Here is a 15,607-nt window from a genome sequence, read left to right on the forward strand (position 1 = left end):
AGTGACTTCTCTGCTGGGGACCCAGAACTGGTGATCAGAGGGAAAAATACTTGGGAACTGCACTGAATGGTTAGTCTTCATGAGGGAAGAGCTCCCAACCTTACTATTTATTACCCATTAAGGCCCATCTTCACTAATAGTGCCCAGCCTTTTCTAGAAGGGACCCTTATTTTTCCTTGAGTGTGGCTTCGGGTTCTTTGATATTGATCTCAAGTGACTGAGGTGAAAGGCCTATTTGCATTAGCTACAGGGCTTTGGTATCAAATGCAAAGAAAAGAAAAATGGTCCAGTGCCTGCCCGGGGTCCACACAAAGAAGGTACAGAAATGACTTGTTGAACAAAATGCTTGTTCGCTCCATTTGCCTGTGCAGCTGTTAGGAGAGGAGCCTCATTACTCCCTCTTCAGAGAGAGGAAGCAGAGATGGCTGTGTGGATAGCATGAAAGCTGCTTTTATGTGCCAGCAGGATCTACACCACTCCTTCTCTGTTGCACTCAGAGCAGGGTGCAGGGGCATTTTCAAGGAAAAACAATCCTACACACAGTTCCATCACTCCCAGCAACCTACTAGCCCAAGCTTTACCTGTAGAAGGGGAGGAAGGAATATTAACATGGGTCAAACAAGTTAAAACTAACAGATGTTCACTATTAAGCCCTTTCTCCAGTTTTCCTCCTTATCTAATATATAAATGTTCATGTAAAAGACATTTTTTAAAAGTGGAAAGGGCCTTCATCAACAACAAACTGAACACACTGACCTGTGACAAGCATGCCATGGTTGTAATCAAATATCATTGCATATATCTGCATGTCCCCTGGTCCTCCTTGACTGTCATGGAAAACTTGTAACAGTGAAAGAGTTTGTATATCCCACACTCTGAAAACCTGGGGAAAGAAATGCATATAATTCAGTATAGCCAATTACTTGACTTTTTTTTTACATAAGTGAATATATGAGACTATATTCAGAGTCTGAAAGAGGATCTTATAAATCTTGCAGCAAAAACAGTTAAAATGATGATCCATAAATATGTCAAACTCCAGTTCAGATCCTATTTATATTATTATTTATCATTATCAGGGGAAACAACAGAAATGATTAAAGATACGACATATCAGAATATAACAAACAACCACAGGAACTGAATTTTTAGATCAATTCAATTAAATATTTTCTGAATAGATAGATAGATAAAGATAATGTGGCTTGGATCTAAGAATATAAAAGGAGATAATACATCCATCTCTCAAGGAGCTTATATTGAAATGAGGAGGGAAGAAGGAAAAAGACATGCACAATGGTGTGATGGATGGATTTTAAGCCAGGAGACCAAGATTCAAATTTCATTACTTCTCTAGGCATCAAGTTTTATAATTATCTATAAACTGGAGGCATCAATTAATAAACATTTATTAAGTACCTGCTGGGTAACTAGGTGGTGAAGTAGATAGAATGCAGGGCATGAAGTCAGGAAAACTCATCTTCCTGAATTCAAATCTGTCCTCAGATAATTATTAGATGTGTGATCCTGGGCAAGTCACTTAACAGTATTTACTTCAGTTTCCTCATCTGTAAAATGAAATAGAGAAGGAAAGGCAAACTACTCCAGTATCTTTGCCTAGAAAAACCGAAATAGGGTCATGAAGAGTCAGACATGACTGAAATGGCTGAACGACACTCATCTAGACATTGGGGATTACACAGCTGGAATGGAACCTTAGAGGTCCTTTACTCCAACCTCCTGATTTTGCAGATGAGGATAGTGAGGAAGACAGAGGTGAAATAATAAAGACAGAAATGAATCAGTCCTTACCCTCAAGGAGCTTACACTATCCAGGAAACAACATGTAGAGCAAATAAATACAAGGTAAATTTTGGTGGGAGAGGCACTGGCAACTGTGGGATCACGAAAAATCTCATGGAGGGAATGGTACTTGAGCTGAACTTTGAAGGAAGAAAGTGATTCTAAGAGGTGGAGGTGAGGAAGTAGGATATTCTTGGAATGGGAGTCAGTTGTTAAAAAGGCATAGAGACAGGGGGCAGCTAGGTGGCACAGTGGATAAAGCACCAGCCCTGGAGTCAGGAGTACCTGAGTTCAAATCCGGCCTCAGACACTTAACACTTACTAGCTGTGTGACCCTGGGCAAGTCACTTAACCCCAATTGCCTCACTAAAAACAAACAAAAAGGCATAGAGACAGGAGATGGAATGGCATGTGGAAGAAACATCCGTACTAGTTTGATTGGACCACAAAGCATATCAAGGGAAGTAATGTACAGTTACCCCCTTCCTCATCATAGGAGTTAGGAGTGCAATTCCCTTGTGATCGGGAAAGTTCACATAAAAATTTTTAGCCTTCCCTTTGTACCAGAGAAGTCTGAATTTTTTCTTTTTCTTTTTTGGGGTGTTTACAGTACCTTATTGTAAAATTTGGGTTGATCATATATAATACTATAAAGATTTTATGCATTTCTGAGTTTCTAAACTTTTTCCATGTCATCTGTTGGCCTTTGCATATCATCTGTGGCTTCCACAAAAGTCCTCCCAAATTCCCATTTAATTTCTTATGCCAACCTGCTATATATGAAAACCCATGATGGGGAAAGTCAAGATGTGGAAGGGATAACTGTAGAAGATGCCTGGAAATGCAGGCTGAAGTGAGGCTGTGAAAATTCTTAAATGACAGAGGAATTTGTATTTGATTCTCTAGCTTACAGAGTAGGAGAGTGATGTCAGTCAACAATCATTTATTAAGTACTTCTGTGTTTAGCTCTGTGATAAGCACCAGGAATATGAAGAAAGATAAAACTAAACTGAAAACAAAGAAAAATATTCCAGACTCTGCCCTCAAGGAGCCTCCAGTCTAATTGAAGAGATAACATGCAAACAACTATGTACAAACAAGAATATGCAGGATAGGGGCAGCTAGATAGCGCAGTGGTTAAAGCACCAGCCCTGGATTCAGGAGTACCTGAGTTCAAATCCGACCTCAGACACTTGACACTTACTAGCTGTGTGACCCTGGGCAGGTCACTTAACCCCCATTGCCTGGGGGGAAAAAAAAAGAATATGCAGGATAAATTGGAGATAATCAACAGAGGGAAGGCAAGAACTATGATTTAATAATATTCCTCTAAGGAACCTTCCTGTTCTAAGTTATGTTTGTTTATAGGTACATAAATAACTGATAGCAATAAAAATGAGATATAGGCAAAGAAGAGGTCCTGGCAAAGTGATAGACGAAATTTGGGAAGAAGACATCATTTTTTTTTTTTACGGGGCAATGGGGTTAATGACTTGCCCAGGGTCACACAGCTAGTAAGTGTTAAGTGTCTGAGGCCGGATTTGAACTCAGGAACTCCTGAATCCAGGGCCAGTGCTTTATCCACTGCACCACCTAGCTGCCCCAAGACATCATTTTTTACTCAGGAAGAAATAGTCACATAGGTGGTGGTAATTGAGATTGTCTTTAAAGGAAGACAGGGATTTTAATAAAAAAGACAGGTAGAATAAGGAATCTATTCAGAGCATGGGTGACATTGTGAGAAAATGTATGGATATGGGAGAATCCAGGATGAGAATGGGAAATGAAGTGAGTCAGTTTGGTTGGAATGTAGAATATGCCAAAGGAAATATTTGTGATAAGACTGGAAATGTAAGTTGTATAACAGGAAAAGGAGGACTGAATGAAGGTTTGGTACCACTTTTCAAGCATGTAGAGGGACAATTTGAAAACTTAAACAATAAGTATTTGTTGAATAATTGCTATATATTAAGCATTTTGCTATGTACTATGATCCCTGTTTAAAAGGAGCTAATAATCTAATTGAGCTAGCTGTTTTCTCCTTGCACTGGGGAGAGGATTTAAATGTCAAAATGGAAGGATTCAGATTAGATGTTGGGAAGTATTTGCTAATTATATGAGTTAAGACACTAAGACATCTTACTGAATATTTGATGGAATATTTTCTGCATATTTAAGGATCTTTCTATGCAACATTGTTTCTGGATGTCTTAGATACAATATCTCTTGGGATTGAAAGGAAGAATTGAAGGAAGGAGCTTATGCTATTGCTAAAATGGGACCTAAATTGAAAGTAAAAAGGGAACTCAGAATTAGTTCATTAATGAGGGCATGGTTTGCACTTTTATTAAGTACTTACTTAAACTTCAGGTGCCTTAATTTATCACTGTCATATTGCTTATTAAGAAGAGGATGAGCTTACATTTTTTTTTTTTTTGGTGAGGCAATTGGGGTTAAGTGACTTGCCCAGGATCACACAGCTAATAAGTGTTAAGTGTCTAATGCTGGATTTAAACTCAGGTCCTCTTGACTCCAGGGCTGGTACTCTATCCACTGCACCACCTAGCTGCCCTGAGCTTACATTTAATAAATGTGAATTATAATAGCTCAGATAGTATATTTCCTTTAAACGATCCAGTGTTTCCTGCCTTGCCCAGAATTTTCATATCAGTTGTCCTCACTTCACAGAGTCATATCCAAGCTAACAAACTATTCTTGTTAATAAAGGCATAAATAAAATTCTGAGGAATCATTTTTTTTCCAAAAACTTGTATCTTATGTAGGAACGCTAGTAAAATCTTGGACTTGTGTAGCAATCCACATATTTAATTCTATGTTAAATTATATTGCTTTTGGCTATTGAATGATATTTATTTGAAGTTAGTTTTTTGTTGTTGTTTTTGTTTTTTACTTTTGGATTATGTTCATTTGCCTGAATATGACTAAGGAGGGTGGGTCCTACAAGTAGGTAGAGACTAGTCAATTGCCTAAATGGTGTGACTTTAGAAGTCCTGAATAGTCAGTCAATAAGCATTTGTTAAGTGCCCACAGGGCAGTGAGCTGGCACGCTGGATAGAGCATCAGGCATGGAGTCAGGAAGGCAACAACAGGACATAGTCAACTGCTGGTATAACTGAGTTATAGGAACTCTTTGGTGTAATCAAAAGAGAAGAGCAATACTGACTGGGCTGTACTCGTCCCAAGGGGGTGGAACATTCCCTCTACCTTCCCTCTTTCCTGGTAGGGTAGGAGAAGGAACAAGGTGAAATAATGTAATTGTGGTAGAAGTAAGAGAAGCTTCCAAATTTGAATTCACAGGATTCAAATCTCAGCTCTGCCACCATATGTACCTTGGACAAGTAACTTAACTTTCCCATAAATTGTGACCTGTAATATCTGTAATAGACATAATTATTACAGAATCTATTGAGATCTGTAAATTTGGGGGCAATACCAATGTCCATTGGAGAACCTCTAAGTTCTCTCCTGGCTCTGATTTATGACCTAACATGTGGGAGTCAAGGTTTTGAGGGGTGTGGGCAAGGAAGCAAAGGACAAAAAAAGGTTCAGAAGAAAGGATCAAGTTGCAAGAACAACCAGCATTAATAAGGAAATAAATAAATAACAAGGAAATAAAATTTAGACTAAGGAAATACATTTTAGAAAATATCATCTCAAAGTCCTCCTAAAAAATCCCTAAAGATACCATAATAAGAAATATTCAAAAGGTTATTGATTTTTTTATAATTCCAGGGACATACATGAAGTTACAAATACTTCATGATTTTAAAATTTGATCTAGCAAAACTGCTGGTAGATGAACAGAGGTCATTTCTTATTTTACACATTGTGAAAGACACACACAACAGATTTAGTATTGTTGATAAATGGAAAACAAAAGCCATTTATCATATCTGTGTAAAGGATAAGAACAAAGATTTCCTTACCAGGCCTGTAGTGAGGAGTGAGTAATAAATGGCAATAACATAATGCACATGTTGAAACAGTAAAATGTGCTTTAATTTGACTGTGTCCTATCTTTTCTTTTCCTTAGCAACTTCATAAATATTTAATTATACAGTAAAATTTATCAAGTACTTATTAGGTGCACTGTTAGATACAATACAGAGTGAATGAGCAAAGCCCGATTCCTACCCTTCTAGAAATGTAGCCTTAAACTTAAACTTAGGTCTTTCTTACTCCAAATACAACGCTCAATCCTCTTTGGTACCTAGCTGCCAAAAGACTGTGATATGTTGTCCATGGTACATGTTCAAGAAAAGATGAAATCACATCTATCAGGCATTAGTATACCAGGAAGAGCGCCTAGGCTTCTTGTGGGAGGGGGATGAGAATGATGGTCAGGAAATGATATGGAAATCTAGTACCAGAACACATATGTAACACAGGTAGGTACATGTCAAAGTCAGGGAGAAAGGGAGCTGAAGTAAGTATGACTGGCCTCTGGCACAATACAGTCCTACTTATTGGGTAACTTACTTTCTGAATGAACCAAATTAAGCATGGGTTTATTGAGTTCTTTTATTATTATTATTATTATTTATTGTTAAGTAATTTTCTTAAGAGACATGGAAATACCATTCTCTCTAAGGCAGTATGCTATTCAATTGTGAACTCACTGGTAAGTAAAATCCCAAATTAAGAAAAAACAGTAGGTACCTTGATTGATTTTCAAATAGTACATAGTGCCTATCTGACAATTGCAAAACAAGTGAATGACTTAATGGCTGGTGGTTCTCCAGACTTCTTTATTTTGACTAGGAAAATGAAACCTAATTTCAGTGTCCCATAAAATTAGTCATTGAAATAGAAAATTGTTTTTCATATTGGGTGTCATTTCTTTAACTAGGCTATAAACTCTTTGTGGGTAGATATCTTATTTTATCCTTTGTCTGTACTCCCATATTTGCTAGAGCAATTATTGGCATATAATGAAAGTTCAATAAATTCTTTTTTGTAGATAGTAATCTTTATGATATATATATACATATATATATTTTTTTGCAAGTGGCAATTGGGGTTAAGTGACTTGCCCAGGGTCACACAGCTAGTAAGTGTTTGAGGCTGGATTTGAACTCTGGTCCTCCTGACTCCAGGGTCGGTGCTCTATCCACTGCACCACCTAGCTGCCCCTGAACCACTTTTAACACAATACAAAGGGAGAGTCATCAACAACGAAGCCCTGAAATATAATCAGTCTAGCTCTATTGTTTTCATAGAGAGCTACATTTATTGGGGGAGAAAGGTGGAGGGAGGAAGCTGAATATTAGTAGGTAGGTACCATAGGCCATATTACCCCCTCCATACTACCCAGTCTCCATTCAACTTCTTCAACCATTAAATGTAAAAGAGTTGTTCTCTCTCACCATCTCCCTAATTCTCTAAGAGGCTAGCTTAGCTAGCTATCCTGAATGATCTGACAACTCCTAGAGCTATATTCTTGGACAGAGAATATTTGGTGAGACCTTACTGAGCCAGAACTCACAGCCACACTTATTCCAACTGCCCCTCTCCATGACCTTGACATGTGTTCCATACATGTTCTGGTACTATGCCTCCATATCATTTCCTGACCATCATCTTCATCCCTTTCCTACCAGTACCTTGGAATATGCCCCTAGTATACTGCATTAGAAGGTGAGTTGTCACCTTATCTTGTTTTAGGCTTCCATATCACCCACATCATGCTAATGCAGGAGTTTTCTACCCTCTTTCTAGGTCCCTTTCTTGTGTTATCTTCCCCCATTAGAATGCATGCTTCACAAGGGCAAGGACTATGTTGTTTAATTATATTTACATCCCCAGCACTTAGCTTAGCACCTGGAACATAGTAATTGCTTAAGAAATGTTCTGTCCATTGTTAAGGGCTAAAATTCTAGCTAAACTGTCCAAAATATCCAATGAGTGGTCGCCAATAAATTATAAGCTTTAGCAAGAGTTAGACTTTTAAGCATTTATTAAGGAGAATAAGAATTTGATAAAGAGAGAAGAAAAGGCCTAGATTCCTATCTATTAAAGGGAGAGCACATTTCTAGCTCCCCTCTCCACCAGCGTCCTCAGGAAACAGAACCAGACAGAGCGCTAGTCTCTTCCTTCTTCCTCCCACTAGCCCGCGTCACTTCCTTTTCCAAAGAAAAGACTCCTGGTCTTGCCCTCAAAGACCTTCACTTCATGGGCGGAACTCTTCTACAGTAAGTCTCCAGCAGGTGGCGTCATTCCAATCGTTACACCATTTATCCATTGAATTGTACCTAAGCATGTTGCTCTTGGACATAGTAGAAAGAGCACTGGATGAGTAGTGAGGAGATGTGGGCTTCAGTGATGGCTCCAACACTTGCCCAAGTAGCCTTGGGCAATACATTTAACATCTCTGCCTCTTGGTAATAAACCAATCTGCAAAATGGGCATAATAGTATATTTTCTACCTCAAAGTGTTGTTGTAAGAATCAAATGAGACAATGTCTCTGAAAATGAATACTGTAAGACCCCATACAAATGTAATTTGGTCATAGCATTGTAACACTAGTTATGATGTTCTCTCAGATGAAAAACTTCCCTTGGTCTTAAATAATCACACTCTATTCCATGTGAATTTGGCTTATTAACACTATAGCAGCTGGTGTAGGATCATTTAGCTTTCTCCTTCCCTTTGTCATCTGAGGGACTATGTAAGGTAAATTATTTACCCTGAAGGCTCACATGGTGATGATAGCTTGTAACAGATAGAGACTAGAAGGGAGAAAAAGAAAAAGTAGAGCAAAGAGAGTAAAGTAGTGGTATCTGAAGAGAGACAGGGAGAACTGTGGAAGGTTTGCCTCCATCATGCATGGAATGATAGTAGGAGAACCACTCAACTTTGTTCTGTCAGAGAAACTAGTAGACTGTAGAACTAAATGAAAACCATGAAGAATCATGTAAAACTGCATAAAGAGGGAAAAAACCCTTACTTTGGCCTGTGATTGCTAGAGGGTGACAGGTAGAGGCCTGATTTGGAAAGGGACCTCATCTCCCCAAAGCCATCATATTTAGTGCTGTACCTCTGGAATGTATCTTTGGGAGTAATTGTTTAAGTAGAATGTAAGCCCCCTTATTTGTTTCCCTCATTGCCTAGCACAGTACCCTGCATATACTAGGCACTTAATAAGTGCTTATTGAAGGATTCATGAGTTGAAAGATGCACAGAATAGGACTAGATGTATATACACACACATATATGTTTGTGTACATATATATATGCTATATACAGGTATGTGTGTATATAATGATAGCTCTCTTATTCATTATTTTATACGTATGACTCCAGCTAACTGGCCCTTCTGGAGCGGGGCTAGGGCCATAAACTTCTGTTGTATGATATAGTAGCTAATACAATGTCAGGCTCATAGTCTAAGCTCAATAAATACATGTTGGTAAGCTTGATAAATCAGGTTTTAAATTAGTTATTAAAAATCATTATGAAGTATCTGTGATTTTGACAAGGTATAGAACTTTCTTCTTTTTTTTAAGTGCGGCAATGAGGGTTAAGTGACTTGCCCAGGGTCACACAGCTAGTAAGTGTCAAGTGTCTGAGGCTGTATTTGAATTCAGGTACTCAGGGCCAGTGCTTTATCCACTGTGCCACTTAGCTTCCCCCAAGGTATAGAACTTTGAATGTCCTATAACCTGAGATTTATTATGGTTCTCCACAATTTGACCCCCCACAATATGTGGGGTCTATAACTACTAAAATCCTCCAGCTTCATCCAGTCCATTAGTCATGATCCTGACATCACTGGACTTTTTGCCCACACTTGATCCTAGGATCCACTCTTTTGACACTGCCTTCCCTACCACCTTAAATAGACTTGTCCCACTCCTGAGCTTTTTGCTAAACCCACTGTGAAACCCCTCAATCCTTATTGATTTTTATTGTATAATTTCACTGCTTCTGGTTTATGGTTACTGAAGGGAAATGCAGAATCACAAAAATTGGTCCATTAAAAATTCATTCACTTCATTTTATTCTTCCTCTCTGCTCTGTAATTCTGCTGCCCACTGATTCAAATCTAAGCCTCTCCTGCCTAGCAGACAGTTTTCTGTAGTCTGCTCCCACCCTGCCTCTCCCACTTTATTTCTCATTATTGTTCAGGATGGCCAGTCTATTCTTTTGTTTTGTTTTTTTGGTGAAGCATTTGGGGTTAAGTGACTTGCCCAGGGTCACACAGCTAGTAAGTGTTAAGTGTCTGAGGCCAGATTTGAACTCAGGTTCTCCTGAATCCAGGGCTGGTGCTCTATCCACTGTGCCACCTAGCCGCCCCCATGGCCAGTCTATTCTTGTCAGTCCAGTCTCATTGTTCCTTGTCAGTTCCAGTTCTCATTGTTATGTACCATGATCATTCTCACAGCTGTGCCTTGTAAATGTTCTTCCCTTCTCCTAAAATACCTAAAAATGCTATGACAATGATGATGATTGCCCTGGAGAAGCACTCAGCAGACTTGGGGTGGTTGTGGGTCTAGATATCATGGAAAAAATAACCAGCTATGGAGAAATGTTCCTACTGGTTTTTATAATGTGTGGGAGGCAGGGTGGTGAAGTGGGTAAAGTGCTGGATTTGGAGTCAGAAAGCCTGGATTCAAATTCTAGGTCTGCCATGCCCTTCCTATATGACTCTGGGAAAATCACTGAATATCTCTGGATCTCACTTTTCTCAGACATAAAATGAGTAGTTTGGACTAGTTGATTCTTGGGTTCTTTTTGTGAGAAATGATTCATTTGGACCCCTACTCTATTCCAATCAGTATTAATTAGTGTGATATAATTCCATGGGGGTAGTGATTATAAGTGCTGTACATTATGCCCCAGAGCTTTGAACTACAGATTGTAAGTTCACTTGCTTAATCATAGAAAGCTAACTAGAGGCCCTCCACCCTAGTTTTATCTCATTATAGTGAACAAGGTCAGCATGGCAGAGGTGATTTAATTACATGGAAAGTCCCCCAGCTATTTATGTTGCCCCTCCTTCCCTTGTCATTCCTCTATGGCCTAACATGAGGAAATAACCATTAGTACTTGACTAACAAATGGCCCTGGTTGCTAGCCTACAGCTTGCCTTTCTGCAAGCCCATAGGTGTGCTCATCAGGAACTCCTAAAATGTCAAGATAGGTCTGTGCCAAGGTCTGCTCAAGAGCAAAGTCTATCAACCAATGAGATTCTGTATTTCACCATGCTTCTTTTGCATATTTGGGTATCAAACCCTATAAAAACAAGGTACTGGGGACCAAGGGCATCTCAGATAGTGAGGAAGATCTGAGGTCCACTGGACCCTTTAATAAAGTACCATTGGCTCAGACCTCAGTCTGTGGTTTTTCTTGCAGATTGGACCATTTTAAAACTCCACACTTTCCACCTCCAGATATATGATCTTATGATGCTGCTAATAAGTTGTGGGTTCATGGCGTATATAGGAGTTGGACGTAACCTCATTGGCACCTGTATTCTCAAAGGAGAAGTAAAAAGATAAGTTGTGAAGAGTAGGAACATTGAAGTACTTCGGGACTAAGACCTCTAATCTCAGTGAAATAGGAGGTGAAGGCTTTTGCTAAGTGTATATTCCTTGTCACCTCCACCTCTTGAAATCCCTAGCTTCCTTCAAGGCTCAGTTCGAGTTGTATCTTACAGGAGGCCTTTCCTGATCAAGTTTGCTATAATCTTTTTAACCTCACCATTGATTCTGGAACAATGTGCCCTCATGTAAGGGCATACTACACTTTCTAGTCAAATGTTTTACCTTTCTTTAAAAAAGGGGAAAAACTTAAAAAGGAATAGCAACATCTAACAATCCATTTGCTATTCATTGTAAATCAACTATTTCCTCCTCCTTCTACAAAAAAGGAAGGAGGACAGGCCAGAATGGGTACAACTGGTGCTTGCAAACATTGCCAACCATTGTTCTGTTTGATTTTGCTAATGATATGAAAGTGGGTAAAGTTTTCTGTTCACTGTATTTTCTCAATGATTTTCAATTCACCTTCAGAAACAACAGCTCTACCACAGCTGTTAGACCATTGAGCTTGGTCTGTAGAAATGCAATCAGCCATTATTTTAACTGTCAGAAGAGGAAATAATATTCACAGTGTGACTGTAACAAAGGAGAATGATGACAACCTATTCCATGCAATTCAAAAAATAAACAGGATTTCTAGCAAAATACTAAGCATACAGTAGGTGGTAACTAAATTAATTGAAACTTGACCTCATGGTCTAGTTGCCTTATCTGGTTTGCTGGGGCTGGGTTTGCACTGGGGTTGGGTCTCACCCCAGTACAACAGACCTGTCCTGCCAACCTTCTAAGTTGTTTTTGATTGGAAAATGATTTTTCCCTGTCTTTTTGTGGGTTCTGCTGCTCCAGGAATTGTCTTATAGCATTATTTGAAGATCTTTGGAGGGGTCTTAAGGGAGAGCTCAAGCAAGTCACTTGCTTTCCTCAACCATCTTGTCTCTTGCCCTCTAGCTGCCTTATCTGAAGTTTAAAGAAGCAAATAATTTTTTTAAATCCTTCTTTAGCTTCTGTTTACAGACTCATGAGAGAAGATGGGATATTTGAAGAGTTTTCTAGTCTATTCCTCTGTTCCTAGTCATAATAATATCTACCACAAAAGGTTATTTTTGCCCTTTTCCTGAAAATCTCTAGAGAAGAAAGCTCTGAGGATTTTGTTTCTCAGTTGTTTTGATTTGGTTTTTGTTCACTGTGGGAGGGCAGGTAGTGAAGAGGGATATTATAAACACATGTAAAAATAAATTTATTTTTAAAAAATCAAATCAAATTTCCAGGAAAGGAAACTTGGTTCTCCCTGCAAAACAACTCTTTCCCTATTGTCTGAGAACTCTTGTTTTCAGGAATGACTACCCAAAGTCTTAATTCCTCCCCTTAATTTTCTCTAAAGTCTGTTCCCTCTGAGCCTGTCCTGCATGGAATAAAAAAACATTAGCTCATTCTCATGCAATATTCCTTCATCTTTGCCAAATCATGAAGGCAAAAGGAAAATAAATAATCAAAATAATTCCAAGTGGGGATAACACTGTCCAGTGACTAAAACTGGAACTCTCATGATTCTTGCCAGCTGAGATAAATGAAGAAGCTACCAAGAGATGACTTCCTCTAATATTTATTCTAATGTTATTTCTTCTCAGATGCAAATCCTCCTCAACCTACTTACTCAGTGACTCTCCTTAAAAAACTACTAATTTACATAAATACTATAATGAAATGACTAACAAAAGTCTCCCAGAGTAAAATTGCTGTTAGGTGGTGATTTGCTCCCTATTATATTTTTCAAAAATGAACAGCTCGGTATTCAGCTCAACTAGTCAAAAATTCCACAAAATAACATATGAAAAGTCATTTTTTTTTCAATTTCAATCAAACATTGACTAAGCACCTACCATGTGCCAGGTACTGTGCTAAGCCAGTGGCTATGAAAAGAAACAAAAGAGAGTCTCTGTTCTCAAGGAGCTTACAATCTATATCCAGTGAAGTCATAATCCCCCTGCTAATTTAGATAGTGCTTTGTTGGAAGTATCTTTTGCCTTCATAACAATCCTGTGATTACCATAGATTCATATAGACCAGCTCACTTGCTTTATGTAAAAGTGTGAGAATCAGAGTTCCCCAAGTATAGAGCTTTTTCCCTTACACTGTGATGCCTCAAGTATATCTTAGTGACTCCAAGTCCAATGGAGAGAACAGTTAGAGGTGACTCTAACGTTACAAACCTGAATGATGGAGAAAATGATGCCCTCAAAAGAAAAAGGGAAATCTGAAGGCAGGGCAGATGTAAAAAGTTCAGGGGTGGGGGTGGGGTAGAATGATGAATTCAGTTTCAGACATGCTGAGTTTAAGCTGCTACCAGGATAGCCAGGTGGAGGTGTCTAGCAGGCAAGTGAAGATGTAGAATTGGGATTCAGGAGAGACTAAGGGTGAGTGTAGAGGTGTGTGTAGAGGTGATGATTGAACTCATAGAGGTAGATGAGATCTTAAAGTCATAAGGTTTTGGGGGGAAGGGATCTGTGGTAAAAATTATTTGTGGTAAAAAAATTATTGGAGTTTTAGCTGACTCATTTGGGAGGGGCCACACCTGGCCCACCCTGAAGTTATGTATGCTACTGAGGTCAGAAGGAGAACTCTCCATAGGCAGTTTTGAAGGACCTCCCCTTTTGGGGGAGGGAGATTAAATGCTCTCTCGGGGGAGGAGAGCCTCTTCCAGAACACTCTCGCAGCTCACTGACGGACTCCTTGGTCTTCTCAGTGATGCAAGAAAGCTAGCAGATTTTCCATGTATGGTGAGTTAAGAGAATTTATCTGTATTTTTTTCCTACTTCCTTATCTTTGATTTTTATTAATTTCATCTTTGTTGTTTAATTAATTCCCAAGTAATAAAATCTGATCCTTTTGTGGAAAAGAAGCTGTAAGGCTCCTTTCTTATTGGTGTGGGAGAAATATCTAAAAGGACAGTTCAGAGGGGAGGGAGCTTTGAACCTAAAGGTCCCTCATTATTTCCGGGACCACCAATATTTCGGCAAGTCACCCCCAATTAATGCTCCGTATATTAAATTTTGGCCCCCACAGATCTGGGCCCATGATGATCCTGCAAAAAAGACTGATAAAAAAGTATCAAGATAGAATTAGGAGAAAGTGGCAGTGTTGTTTCAAAAGAAGAGATTTAAGTATGCAAGAAAAAGAAATAATACACAGTGTTAAGACTTGCAGAAAGATCAAAGAGGATGAGGCCTGAGAAAATCATCTGGTTTAGTTGAGATCACCAGGAACCTTTGAGAGAGGAGCTTCAGTAGAATTATGAACCGAGACTTTAGAGGACTGAGAAGTGAAAAGGTGATGAGGAAGTGAAAGCAGTGAGTGCAAACTGATCTTTCTAGGACTTGAGCAGTGAAGAGAAGAGATGGACGACTACAGGTAGAGGTAATGAGAGGGATGGGTGAAGTTTTGTTTTTTTAAAAAAGATCACAGAGACAGAAACATGTCTGTAGGCCATGGGGAAAAAGCTATTAGATGAGGAGATATGAAAAAGGAGAGAAAAGATGCGGTTATCTCTGTACTGATGACTCACTGATTTATATTTCCATCCCTATTCTCTCTTCTGAGCTCCAGTCCCTCATCAAAAACTACATAACCATTTCAAATCCAATGTCCTGTAGGTATCACAAATTCAACAGTCAATCAGTCATCAAGCATTAAGTGCTTACTCTGTGTTAGACACTAGGGATAGATACAATGATGACAAAAACTATCCTCAAGGAGCTCACATGCTAATGGGGAAACAATATGCAAATAACTAAGTACATGCAAGATATATGCAATGTGAATGGAAAGTAGGTAATCTTAGAGAAGAGGTACTAGCTGTTGGGGGTGGATAGGAGTGGAAGAGAGACAAAGAGACCAGGGAAGGCCTCTTATAGAAACTGGGATTTGAACAGAAACTTTTTTTTTTGGGGGGGGGACAGGGCAATGGGGGGTTAAGTGACTTGCCCAGGGTCACACAGCTAGTAAGTGTCAAGTGTCTGAGGCCGGATTTGAACTCAGGTACTCCTGAATTCAGGGCTGATGCTTTATCCACTGCACCACCTAGCTGCCCCCTGAACAGAAGCTTGAAGGAAGCCAGGAGGTGGGGGGGAAGATGAAAAGGGAAGCATTTCAGGCATAGGGTTCAGCATTTAAAAAGGCAGGGAATCAGGTGATGGAATGTTGTGTGTTTAAATGAGAAGCTTGCCAGGCCTAAGACATATTT

General features: G+C 39.1%; 1 protein-coding gene across 1 annotated transcript in view; it reads right to left on the reverse strand.

Moving 5' to 3' along the window:
* WDR64 (WD repeat domain 64) overlaps positions 1-15,607 on the reverse strand; it is a 182,175-nt gene that overhangs the window by 70,851 nt on the left and 95,717 nt on the right. The window contains exon 11 of the mRNA XM_044003187.1: positions 757-883. Coding sequence (XP_043859122.1) covers positions 757-883 — 127 coding nt within the window. The remainder of the gene's footprint in view (positions 1-756; positions 884-15,607) is intronic.

The sequence above is a fragment of the Dromiciops gliroides genome, chromosome 4 (genome assembly GCF_019393635.1).
Source record: "Dromiciops gliroides isolate mDroGli1 chromosome 4, mDroGli1.pri, whole genome shotgun sequence".
NCBI lineage: Eukaryota > Metazoa > Chordata > Mammalia > Microbiotheria > Microbiotheriidae > Dromiciops > Dromiciops gliroides.